Source organism: Phyllobates terribilis, unplaced genomic scaffold, assembly GCF_046119375.1.
Source record: "Phyllobates terribilis strain yellow unplaced genomic scaffold, ASM4611937v1 Scaffold_5__5_contigs__length_657084704, whole genome shotgun sequence".
Classification (NCBI taxonomy): domain Eukaryota; kingdom Metazoa; phylum Chordata; class Amphibia; order Anura; family Dendrobatidae; genus Phyllobates; species Phyllobates terribilis.
Genome location: NW_027362765.1, coordinates 379,480,258 through 379,494,253, shown reverse-complemented (window position 1 = coordinate 379,494,253; position 13,996 = coordinate 379,480,258). Strand labels below are relative to the sequence as shown.

The window sequence follows — 13,996 nt, the reverse complement described above, 5'->3', positions numbered from 1 at the left end:
CTGTCCAGAGACTCTCGCCTGCTCACCTGGGAGCGCTCACCTGCTACCTGTCTGCTAGCCTACCTGGAGGCTCTGCCGTCACTTGCCGTGACCACCTGCCCGTCCAGAGACTCTCGCCCGCTCACCTGGTAGCGCTCACCAGCCACCTGCCTGCTGTCCTTCTACCCAGAGACTGTCCCTGTCACTTGCCGTGAGTACCTGTCCTTTTACCCAGAGACTGTCCCTGTCACTTGCCGTGACTACCTGCCCCTCTACCCAGAGACTGTCCCTGTCACTTGCCGTGACTACCTGCCCGTCTTCCCTGGGAGCCACCCGCTTCCTTACATGGACTGCCCCCTTGTATAGTTGCACAGAGGTTCCACCTCCCAGACCCGTTACAGTTTGCTCGGGCCATGGAACCCGGTGGCCCCCAGATCTCCGATCTGCACCAGGAAGTCTTACGTCAGAAAACTCAGCAGGAGGTGGTACTGTCCTATCTACGGTCCGTTAACTCTCGTCTAGGCGCATTGTGTGACTTGTCTATGTCTACCTCTGGTCCAGCCGTGCCCATTCCTGCGGTACCGCAATCCAGTCCCTTCATGGTACCCGACTATGGACCTCGGCTTCTGGCACCTCCACGCTTTGCCGGCGAACCTACTTTAGCTCGAGGTTTCATAAACCAGTGCACCCTGCACTTTGAGCTATTGGCATACCAGTTCATCTCCGACCGAGCCAAGGTGGCCTTCATCATGTCCCATCTTACTTGGGAGGCACTGGCATGGCTAAATCCCCTGTGGGAGAGAGGGGATCCCCTGGTGTCCGACCTGCCGTCTTTCCTCGCTGCTTTCCGGAAAGTCTTCGATGAACCTGGACGGAAAACCTCTTCTGCCTCCTCACTGCTACGTCTCCGCCAAGGGAGTCTCACCGTGGGCCAATATGCCATACGGTTCCGCACCCTCGCTTCTGAGCTTGCCTGGGAAAATGAGGCTCTGGTGTCCGTCTTCTGGGAGGGTCTTTCCGGTCGGATTAAGGACGAGTTAGCTGGTCGGGACATTCCTACCACTCTGGATGACCTGGTGTCACTAGCTACCCGGATTGGCATCCGGTTCCAAGAACGTGCCAAAGAGACTACCTGGGAGAAAGACTTTTCTTGCTCTGCTCCTACTTCCCTGAGACCTGCCTCTCAACCAGTCACTCCACGGGCGCACTCGCCTGAACCTATGCAGATCGACCAGATCAAGATGGTCAAATCTCGCCAAGAATCTCGCCGAGCCGAGGGAAGCTGTTTCTATTGTGGCAGTATGGAGCACTTCATCCGTTCCTGCCCGGAGAAGCCGGGAAACGCCAGTGTCTAGGACCGCTCGGAGAGGTCGTCCTAGACAAAAGTAAGCCCTCTCCGTCTCTGACTTTACCGGTCTCTATTGCTTGGGGAGAAAACCGTCACTTTGAACTCGCCCACCTGGATTCTGGAGCTGCTGGAAACCTCATCTCCCAGTCTCTGGTAGAGAGAGACCGTATTCCCACCAAGTCCCTGGCTGAACCATTATCAGTCGCCTCCGTGGATGGAAGACTTCTCTCGGAGGCCATCCTGCTCGTCACTGAACCCTTAACCCTGCAGGTGGGAATGCTGCACTCTGAGGAAATCTCATTCCATGTGTTGTCCGGACTTTCTCACTCCCTGTTGCTAGGTCTACCTTGGCTCCAGACACACGAACCCGTATTGAACTGGCGATCCGGTGAAGTACTCCGATGGGGTCCAGACTGCCATAGGACCTGCCTGGTTCCGGTCCGCCCAGTTCGCCCTCCGCCTACTCCAGCTAATTTACCAGGTCTCCCGGCTCCTTACTGGCCCTATGCGGACGTCTTCGGTAAGAAGGAAGCAGAGACGTTGCCACCCCATAGGCCATATGACTGCCCGATCGACCTGGTACCTGGCACCACTCCTCCCCGTGGGCGTATCTACCCGTTGTCTGCAGCCGAGACCCGGGCCATGTCTGAGTACATTGAGGAGAATCTGGCTAGGGGATTTATCCGGAAATCTACCTCCCCGGCTGGAGCCAGATTCTTCTTTGTCAAAAAGAAAGACGGCTCGCTACGCCCCTGTATTGACTATAGAGGACTCAATCAGATCACGGTTAAAAATAAATACCCCCTTCCGCTCATCTCTGAGTTATTTGATCGTCTTAAAGGCGCCAGGATCTTCTCCAAGCTGGATCTACGTGGAGCTTATAACCTGGTCCGTATCCGTCAGGGAGACGAGTGGAAAACAGCATTTAATACCCGGACGGACACTATGAGTACCGTGTGATGCCCTTCGGTCTCTGCAATGCTCCCGCCGTCTTCCAAGAACTGGTCAACGACATCTTCCGTGACCTTCTTTACTCCTGCGTGGTGGTATACCTGGACGACATCTTGGTCTTCTCTCCGGATCTTCCCACACACCGGAGGGATGTTCGTCAGGTCCTGCTTAGGCTCAGGCAGAACCACCTCTATGCTAAATACGAGAAGTGCCATTTTGAGCAGACCTCTCTTCCTTTCTTGGGCTATGTTATCTCCCAGACAGGCTTGCGAATGGATCCCGAGAAGCTCTCTGCTGTCCTAAAGTGGCCCCGTCCGGAGGGCTTGAAGGCGATACAGCGATTCCTGGGCTTCGCTAATTACTATCGTCTCTTCATTCCTCACTTCTCGTCACGGACTGCGCCCATATCTGCGCTCACCCGTAAGGGAGCAAATCCCAAGGTATGGCCACCCGAAGCTGAGGAGGCCTTCCTTTCCCTGAAACAAGCCTTCTCCTCTGCCCCTGTGCTGCACCGTCCGGACTGCAACAAACAGTTCTACCTGGAGGTTGATGCTTCCTCCTCTGGAGCCGGAGCGGTGCTCACACAGAAGTCTTCCTCCGGGAGAATGGTAACCTGCGGCTTTTTCTCTAAAATCTTCTCCTCCTCTGAGCGCAATTACTCCATAGGAGACCGAGAACTGCTTGCCGTTAAATTGGCGCTGGAGGAGTGGCGTTACCTGCTTGAAGGGGCTCTATACCCGGTGATCATCTATACGGATCACAAGAACCTGGCATATCTCCAAAATGCCCAGAGACTTAATCCACGTCAAGCCCGGTGGTCTTTGTTCTTTGCCCGCTTCGATTTCATCCTTCATTTCCGCCCGGCGGACAAAAATGTCAAAGCTGATGCCTTGTCCCGATCCTTCCTGTCCTCCGACCAAGAGGAGGAGCCTATGCACATTATCGACCCCTCCAAGGTGATGAATGTGGCCCCCTTGGATTTGACTCGTCTTCCACCCGGCAAGACGTTCGTGGCGCCTCCAGACCGTGAGAGGGTTCTTCGCTGGGGTCATTCTTCTAAACTAGCTGGCCATGCCGGCCTAAAGAAGACCTTCCTACTCATTTCCCGGCATTACTGGTGGTCTACCCTGCGTAAGGATGTGGTAGACTTCGTCTCTGCCTGTTCATCTTGTGGCCGCAACAAAATTCCCAGCCATTTACCAGCTGGTCATCTCCTGCCGCTTCCCATACCTGTTGCCCCGTGGCAACACATTGCTATGGACTTCATTACCGATCTTCCTGTCTCTGCCGGGTGTACTGTCATTTGGGTGGTCGCGGACCGCTTCTCTAAAATGGCCCACTTCATTCCCCTGCCTGGTCTTCCGTCTGCACCTGAGCTGGCTAAGGACTTTATTCGCCATATCTTCCGTCTCCATGGCCTACCCCTCCACATCGTGTCGGATCGAGGGGTTCAGTTTACCTCACGCTTCTGGAGAGCCACATGTAAACTGCTGGACGTCACCCTGGACTTCTCCTCCGCTTACCACCCTCAGTCCAATGGTCAAGTGGAGCGGATCAATCAGATCCTTACCAGCTATCTCCGGCACTTTGTTAATGCCCACCATTCTGATTGGGTGGACCTCCTTCCTTGGGCCGAGTTCTCTTATAATAACCTCGAGAGCGAATCCTCTTCCAAGTCCCCATTCTTTATTGTCTATGGCCAGCACCTCCGGATTCCGCTCCCTGTCTCCGTTTCTGTGGACAACCCTGCTGCGGAGTCTCTTGTCAGCGAATTTTCTACTATTTGGGAGAGTACCAGGTCCGCTCTTCTTCTGTCCTCTGAGCGGATGAAGAGATATGCTGATAAGAGACGTCTGGATCCGCCTCAATTCCGTCCGGGAGACAAGGTTTGGCTCTCGTCCAAACATGTGCGGCTCAAAGTACCCTCCTTCAAGTTGGGCCCTCGATTCATCGGTCCCTTCGAAGTCCTCAGGCAAATTAACCCTGTGGCCTACAAATTAAAACTCCCGGCCACCCTACGGATTCCCAACTCCTTCCACGTATCTCTCCTCAAACCCGTTGTCTTTAACTCTTTTTCCAATAATCCAGGTGCCCCTCCTGCTCCGGTTTCCGCTGATGACGTCTTTGAGGTAGAGAGTATTCTGGCCTCCAAGAGGGTAAGAGGAAAGACCTTTTTTCTGGTAGATTGGAAGGGGTTTGGTCCTGAGGAGAGAACTTGGGAACCCAGGGAGAACATCAACGCCCCGCTTCTCCTTGAAAAATTTCTTTCTGGCCAAAAAAAGAGGGGGCCTAAAGGGGGGGGTACTGTAGCATCGGCGTCTCTGCCCCGTACTAGGCAGAGACGCCGTCCCTCTCACCTCCCCGCTCCTGGCGCGGCGTCCTCCAGCGCTTCTCTCCCCGCTGCTTCCAGCACGCGCTCCCCCTCTCTTAAAGGGACAGCGCGCGCCGTCCTAAGGAGTCCCCGGCCAATTGCCGGAGGACCTCCCATATTTAAGGCACCTCCTCCAAAATGGAGGTGCCCGAGCAATGTTGTTGCAAAGCCTTCACTCTGCTTCAGCCCTCAGGTCCCGTTACCAGTTACCAGCCAGTCACCTGCCAGATTCCTGCTTGTTACCTGCCAGTTACCTGCATGATTCCTGCTTGATACCTGCCTGATATCCGTTTACCTGCTTGCAAGCCTGCGGTCCGACGGTCTGCTTTCCTACACCTGTCAGTCTGTCTATGGACCAGCCTGCTCGCTCACCTGGGAGCGCTCATCTGCTACCTGCCTGCTAGCCTACCTGGAGGCTCCGCCGTCACTTGCCGTGACCACCTGCCTGTCCAGAGACTCTCGCCTGCTCACCTGGGAGTGCTCACCTGCTACCTGTCTGCTAGCCTACCTGGAGGCTCTGCCGTCACTTGCCGTGACCACTTGCCTGTCCAGAGACTCTCGCCCGCTCACCTGGTAGCGCTCACCAGCCACCTGCCTGCTGTCCTTCTACCCAGAGACTGTCCCTGTCACTTGCCGTGAGTACCCGTCCTTTTACCCAGAGACTGTCCCTGTCACTTGCCGTGACTACCTGCCCCTCTACCCAGAGACTGTCCCTGTCACTTGCCGTGACTACCTGCCCGTCTTCCCTGGGAGCCACCCGCTTCCTTACATGGATTGCCCCCTTGTATAGTTGCACAGAGGTTCCACCTCCCAGACCCGTTACATCAAATTTGGACTCCTCAGACCAAAGCACAGATTTCCACTGGTCTAATGTCCATTCCTTGTGTTCTTTAGCCCAAACAAGTCTCTTCTGCTTGTTGCCTGTCCTTAGCAGTGGTTTCCTAGCAGCTATTTTACCATGAAGGCCTGCTGCACAAAGTCTCCTCTTAACAGTTGTTGTAGAGATGTGTCTGCTGCTAGAACTCTGTGTGGCATTGACCTGGTCTCTAATCTGAGCTGCTGTTAACCTGCGATTTCTGAGGCTGGTGACCCGGATAAACTTATCCTCAGAAGCAGAGGTGACTCTTGGTCTTCCTTTCCTGGGGCGGTCCTCATGTGAGCCAGTTTCTTTGTAGCGCATGATGGTTTTTGCAACTGCACTTGGGGACACTTTCAAAGTTTGCCCAATTTTTCGGACTGACTGACCTTCATTTCTTAAAGTAATGATGGCCACTCGTTTTTCTTTACTTAGCTGCTTTTTTCTTGCCATAATACAAATTCTAACAGTCTATTCAATAGGACTATCAGCTGTGTATCCACCAGACTTCTGAACAACACAACTGATGGTCCCAGCCCCATTTATAAGGCAAGAAATCCCACTTATTAAACCTGACAGGGCACACCTGTGAAGTGAAAACCATTTCCGGTGACTACCTCTTGAAGCTCATCAAGAGAATGCCAAGAGTCTGCAAAGCAGTCATCAAAGCAAAAGGTGGCTACTTTGAAGAACCTAGAATATAAGACATATTTTCAGTTGTTTCACACTTTTTTGTTAAGTATATAATTCCACATGTGGTAATTCATAGTTTTGATGCCTTCAGTGTGAATGTACAATTTTCAAAGTCATGAAAATACAGAAAAATCTTTAAATGAGAAGGTGTGTCTAAACTTTTGGTCAGTACTGTATATTAAAATATATAATGGTCATTGTGTAATACCTCTGTTCCCCTGTGGGGGTGCTGCAGGAAAAAATGAACAGTTACTGCCAGGTTTCCCTGTAGATCACTGGGGTCAGCAGGGAGGACGCCTTGTAATCAGCTTCTTGTCTAGAACCCCTTGTTTAAGGCAGAGAGCCCCTTTAAAAATAAAGTCCTTGCGTCGTCCTCTTTCCATTGTCAGACATTATATTCTGCTGTTTCTGAGTTTGGCGGTATTAATACTTTATGACTAACCTCTAAATTCCTTCCTAAAGAGCGTGTCTTCCCCCGAAAATAAAGACCTGACCTAGAAAGATAAATCCCTGGGCTCCTCTTGTGCTGCGGCTTCTGGTGTTATATTCCTCCGTTTATATTTTCTTACACAGGGATCAAGTACTGGGTGGTGATCCCGACTGACAGGTCATTATAGGGGCTGTCACCCAGCTTTCCGTAGAACCTGACCGGCTAATGAATCCATTATTCACCTTCTTCTTTGCTTTTTTTTTTTTGTGTCAGTTTACACTTAAATTATGGCATTCTCTTCAGTGGTCTACACTGTTTGTCACGCTGGGTGTGGGAAAGACTTAGTGCAACACAAAGGGAAGAGGGAAAGGGGGGAGTGGAGACCTCCTAGGCTGATCTGTTATCACCCTGTCGCCATTAACATCCCTATACCAGTTCTTCACCAGTCGCCACACGCGAACCTCACCCTGTCTTTCCCTGGCGCTTGGCCCTGGCTAGGGAAGGGAGAGGATGAGCGCTAGTCGATCCCCACTGACAACTAAGGACAACAATGGGGGAACAAACAAGGGAAGATAGCTTAGCTTTAGTCGACTTCAGAGAGATGAACACCCGTCCTCATAGCAACAGAGAGGAAGAAGTAATGCACTTGCTCTGAGCCTTCACAAGGGGTAATGTGAGTATCGCCGGCACCTCCCTCTACCAAATGGAAGGTATTTAGTATTTATACACCCAGGCCAGGGTGTTAATTAGCCAGAGGAAGGTAGCCGCTGGGTCCTAGAGAGACAGCCTCTAAGAAGGTGTCTGTAATGCCAAACAAAGAGATCTCCTGCAACCAACAGCAGGGCAACTGTCTGTCACATCTGACACACCCGTGACAGTTGATTAAAGGAGTCGTCCAAGACTTTGATATTTATAGCCTAATCCCAGCCGTTTTTAGCTCCAGTTGCCTGTTTGTCACAGCGCCATGCACAGGGTAGTGGCCGTTCTCGGTATTGCAGCTCAGATCCTATTGAAGTCAATGGAAATTGAGTTGCAGTACCGAGAACAGCCATGGCCGAGAATGATCTGTATATCGAGCCCGATAACAGCTCATCTGTGAGCGTGCAGGGTGTCAGACGCTTAACAATCTCATGTCAATGACCTATAATAAGAGTGCACGATTATCGTGGAAGAAACCTTCATAAGAACGCTCTTTTACCAACAATCATGCAGATTAAATAAGCTGCTGTTCAACAGCAATCAAGTAAAACACTTCATGGGGTTCAAATGGTCTTTAAAGAGGTATTCCCATCTCGAAGATCCTATCCCAATATGTGGTAAGTATAATAATAATAATAATAACATTAGCAAATACCTCCAATTAGAAATGTAGTATAGTTCTTCTGATTCGCTATGTTGCTTACCCCATGTGCAGGGCATTGCAGTAGCTTAGGTATCCATGGTTATGACCACTCATGTAGTGACAGTTAGTTAGTTGTTAGTGGTGGTAACCATGGATACCTAAGCTACTGCAATGTCCTTTACATGGGGTAAGCAACATAGCGAATCAGAAGAACTAATCTACATTTCTAATTGGAGGTATTTGCTAATATTATTATTATTATTACACCTACTACATATTGGGATAGGATCTTAGAGAGGGGAATACCCCTTTAAAAAAAAAAAACATTGTTCTCGGCAGCACATTGTCCTGTGCAAAGAATATGTGCTGCCGAGAACAATGACCATGTAAGCGCATTGAGCGAAGTATAACTGATTGGTCTGTATGCATCATACACAGGCTATTAAATGATCACTGGCCGGTAGCCGCGGGTCGGCCAGTGGAAGCGATCCCTGTCTTGAAAAATCCCTTTAAGAACTATGGCCCGATCGTTGAGTTTTCTTGTACATCAGCTCCCTGGTCGCCCTCTGCAGCACAGGTCTGTAGACATGAAGAGGCCCGTTCTGCAGTGTCCCCCACAGTGAAGCCCCTTCATTCTCAGGATCAGTGGGGGTCCCAGAAGTCTGACTCCCACCGTAACTCCCACCATTGTCTTGCTGCTAATACTGCAATGTTATAAGGAAGGTTTCTACTTCTATAAAAAAAAAAAAAAAAGTTTCATCTGTGTATAATAAAAAGTTTTGAAACTTTGTGTTTCAATCAGTCGATGTGTTTGAAACTATCTACTTGCTGTCAGTGAATGGAAACCTTATTGTCTGACAACCCGCCCCGACCATACACTCCCCACAGCTTGTACCTCGCATTTAATTTATTTAAAGGGACATGGTTTATCAAGCTATACCAATCTGGGGCATGAATGACTGTGATTTTAAGACTATGATTAGTAAAACTGCTGCAATGTTTTTTTTACTGACGACAACAACATGGATATTAGCACGACACTTATTCAGGATGTTTACACATATGGTATCTGCAGCAGTCCCCGATCTCTGAATGTAGGTGTTCCCCTTTAAAACAATGAGAATTTGACTCATGAAGTTGTTTAGAAAGCTTCAGAAGTTTTGATAAGTTTTATGTAAATAATTTGCTTTTCCCCCATGAATGTTTGATTTTTTCCCCATGAAGGGTGGATACGGATATTCCACAGTAATGCGACATTTTTTCGTTACCTTTCAGATGGTGGAAAGATCGACGTCTGGGATCTGGAAACACAAGAAAGCCTTGGATCTGAGAGGGCGCACGATGAGAAGGTGTCAGTATTGCAGGTAATGGGGGAAAGAGTCCGGAGCGGCGGTTCTGTGTTGTATCAGGAGCAGAAAGAAAGATAACGTCTAAGTGTTTCCTTGCAGTTCCATTCGGGGTTCCTGTACTCTGGATCCTCGGACGGTTTCTTGAAGGTCTGGAGAGTCGTCCCTTCTTCCGGAGCTCTGAGTCTTCAGCACTCCTGTGACCCGCTGGCACTTTCTTTGAAGGGGTTGTACAGTCTTTGTGCCACTCCAGACCAACTCTACTTGGCGACACAGGGGTCGTGCATTAAAACCGTCAACTGGAAACAAGGTGAGATTCAGACATTCGCCCGCCCGCGAGCTTGGGCTTTGGATAATAGTGGGGCTCATGTGCAGCAGGTCCGGAAACCCAACAGTTTCATATAAGGATGGAATTGTGGATCCTCTGCCATGCTGGACAACCATTATATGCCACGTCCCGTCCATAAGGTCATCCACATTTATGTTTTACAGATCGTCTCACCCGTCTGTCCAATCACAACTCCAGCTCTGGATTTGTTGACGCACTGACTGTTTCACCTGACAATCTGTTCATAACCACAGGCTTTAACATTGACCAAGGGCACGGATACCTGAACAGTAAGTGCCGCCTATGTACAAGAATATAACTACTATAATACTGCTCCTATGTACAAGAATATAACTACTATAATACTGCCCCCTATGTACAAGAATATAACTACTATAATACTGCCCCCTATATACAAGAATATAACTACTATAATACTGCTCCTATATACAAGAATATAACTACTATAATACTGCTCCTATGTACAATAATATAACTATTATAATACTGCTCCTATGTACAAGAATATAACTATTATAATACTGCCCCCTATATACAAGAATATAACTACTATAATACTGCCCCCTATGTACAAGAATATAACTACTATAATACTGCCCCCTATGTACAAGAATATAACTACTATAATACTGCCCCCTATGTACAAGAATATAACTACTATAATACTGCCCCCTATGTACAAGAATATAACTACTATAATACTGCCCCCATGTACAAGAATATAACTACTATAATACTGCCCCCTATGTACAAGAATATAACTACTAAAATACTGCCCCCTATGTACAAGAATATAACTACTATAATACTGCCCCCTATGTACAAGAATATAACTACTAAAATACTGCCCCCTACTTACAAGAATATAACTACTATAATACTGCCCCTATGCACAAGAATATAACTACTATAATACTGCCCCCTATATACAAGAATATAACTGCTATAATACTGCCCCCTATATACAAGAATATAACTGCTATAATACTGCCCCCTATGTACAAGAATATAACTACTATAATACTGCCCCCTATGTACAAGAATATAACTACTATAATACTGCCCCCTATGTACAAGAATATAACTACTATAATACTGCCCCCTATGTACAAGAATATAACTACTATAATACTGCCCCCTATGTACAAGAATATAACTACTAAAATACTGCCCCCTATGTACAAGAATATAACTACTATAATACTGCCCCTATGTACAAGAATATAACTACTATAATACTGCCCCTATGTACAAGAATATAACTACTATAATACTGCCCCCTATATACAAGAATATAACTGCTATAATACTGCCCCCTATGTACAAGAATATAACTACTATAATACTGCCCCCTATGTACAAGAATATAACTACTATAATACTGCCCCCTGTATACAAGAATATAACTGCTATAATACTGCCCCCTATGTACAAGAATATAACTACTATAATACTGCCCCCTATGTACAAGAATATAACTACTATAATACTGCCCCCTATGTACAAGAATATAACTACTATAATACTGCCCCCTATGTACAAGAATATAACTACTATAATACTGCCTCTATGTACAAGAATATAACTACTATAATACTGCCCCTATGTACAAGAATATAACTACTATAATACTGCCCCCTATGTACAAGAATATAACTACTAAAATACTGCCCCCTATTTACAAGAATATAACTACTATAATACTGCCCCTATGTACAAGAATATAACTACTATAATACTGGCCCCTATATACAAGAATATAACTGCTATAATACTGCCCCCTATGTACAAGAATATAACTACTATAATACTGCCCCCTATGTACAAGAATATAACTACTATAATACTGCCCCCTATGTACAAGAATATAACTACTATAATACTGCCCCCTATGTACAAGAATATAACTACTAAAATACTGCCCCCTATGTACAAGAATATAACTACTATAATACTGCCCCCTATATACAAGAATATAACTGCTATAATACTGCCCCCATGTACAAGAATATAACTACTATAATACTGCCCCCTATGTACAAGAATATAACTACTATAATACTGCCCCCTATATACAAGAATATAACTGCTATAATACTGCCCCCTATGTACAAGAATATAACTACTATAATACTGCCCCCTATGTACAAGAATATAACTACTATAATACTGCCCCCTATATACAAGAATATAACTACTATAATACTGCTCCTATGTACAATAATATAACTACTATAATACTGCTCCTATGTACAATAATATAACTACTATAAGACTGCTCCTATGTACAGGAATATAACTACTATAATGCTGCCCCCTATGTACAAGAATATAACTACTAAAATACTGCCCCCTATTTACAAGAATATAACTACTATAATACTGCTCCCTATGTACAAGAATATAACTACTATAATACTGCTCCTATGTACAAGAATATAACTACTATAATACTGCCCCCTTTGTACAAGAATATAACTACTATAATACTGCCTCTATGTACAAGAATATAACTACTATAATACTGCCCCCTATGTGCAAGAATATAACTACTATAATACTGCCCCCTATGTACAAGAATATAACTACTATAATACTGCTCCTATGTACAAGAATATAACTACTATAATACTGCTCCTATGTACAAGAATATAACTACTATAATACTGCCCCCTATGTACAAGAATATAACTACTATAATACTGCCCCTATGTACAGGAATATAACTACTATAATACTGCCTCCTATGTACAAGAATATAACTACTATAATACTGCCCCTATGTACAGGAATATAACTACTATAATACTGCCTCCTATGTACAAGAATATAACTGCTATAATACTGCCCCTATGTACAGGAATATAACTACTATAATACTGCTCCTATGTACAAGAATATAACTACTATAATACTGCCCCCTATGTACAGGAATATAACTACTATAATACTGCTCCTAGATACAAGAATATAACTACTATAATACTGCTCCTATGTACAAGAATATAACTACTATAATACTGCCTCCTATGTACAAGAATATAACTACTATAATACTGCCCCTATGTACAGGAATATAACTACTATAATACTGCTCCTATGTACAAGAATATAACTACTATAATACTGCCCCCTATGTACAGGAATATAACTACTATAATACTGCCTCCTATGTACAAGAATATAACTACTATAATACTGCCTCCTATGTACAAGAATATAACTACTATAATACTGCCCCTATGTACAAGAATATAACTACTATAATACTGCCCCTATGTACAGGAATATAACTACTATAATACTGCCTCCTATGTACAAGAATATGACTACTATAATACTGCCCCCTATGTACAGGAATATAACTACTATAATACTGCCTCCTATGTACAAGAATATAACTACTATAATACTGCCCCCTATGTACAAGAATATAACTACTATAATACTGCCCCCTATGTACAAGAATATAACTACTATAATACTGCCCCCTATGTACAGGAATATAACTACTATAATACTGCCCCCTATGTACAAGAATATAACTACTATAATACTGCTCCTATGTACAAGAATATAACTACTATAATACTGCTCCTATGTACAAGAATATAACTACTATAATACTGCTCCTATGTACAAGAATATAACTACTATAATACTGCCCCTATGTACAGGAATATAACTACTGTAATACTGCCTCCTATGTACAAGAATATAACTGCTATAATACTGCCCCTATGTACAGGAATATAACTACTATAATACTGCTCCTATGTACAAGAATATAACTACTATAATACTGCCCCCTATGTACAGGAATATAACTACTATAATACTGCCTCCTATGTACAAGAATATAACTACTATAATACTGCCGCTATGTACAGGAATATAACTACTATAATACTGCTCCTATGTACAAGAATATAACTACTATAATACTGCCTCCTATGTACAAGAATATAACTACTATAATACTGCCCCCTATGTACAGGAATATAACTACTATAATACTGCCCCTATGTACAGGAATATAACTACTATAATACTGCCTCCTATGTACAAGAATATAACTACTATAATACTGCCCCCTATGTACAGGAATATAACTACTATAATACTGCCTCCTATGTACAAGAATATAACTACTATAATACTGCCCCCTATGTACAAGAATATAACTACTATAATACTGCCTCCTATGTACAAGAATATAACTACTATAATACTGCCCCCTATGTACAAGAACATAACTACTATAATACTGCCTCCTATGTACAAGAATATAACTACTATAATACTGCCCCCTATGTACAGGAATATAACTA

At 45.1% G+C, this 13,996-nt stretch overlaps 1 protein-coding gene across 6 annotated transcripts in view; it reads left to right on the top strand.

Annotated features, from left to right (window-relative positions):
- The window catches only part of LOC141273269 (F-box/WD repeat-containing protein 9-like), a 105,317-nt gene that overhangs the window by 29,407 nt on the left and 61,914 nt on the right, over nucleotides 1-13,996 (top strand). For all 6 annotated transcript variants that reach the window (XM_073684870.1, XM_073684867.1, XM_073684873.1 and 3 more), the window contains exons 9-11: nucleotides 9,246-9,334; nucleotides 9,419-9,626; nucleotides 9,809-9,934. In XM_073684870.1, coding sequence (XP_073540971.1) covers nucleotides 9,246-9,334; nucleotides 9,419-9,626; nucleotides 9,809-9,934 — 423 coding nt within the window. The remainder of the gene's footprint in view (nucleotides 1-9,245; nucleotides 9,335-9,418; nucleotides 9,627-9,808; nucleotides 9,935-13,996) is intronic.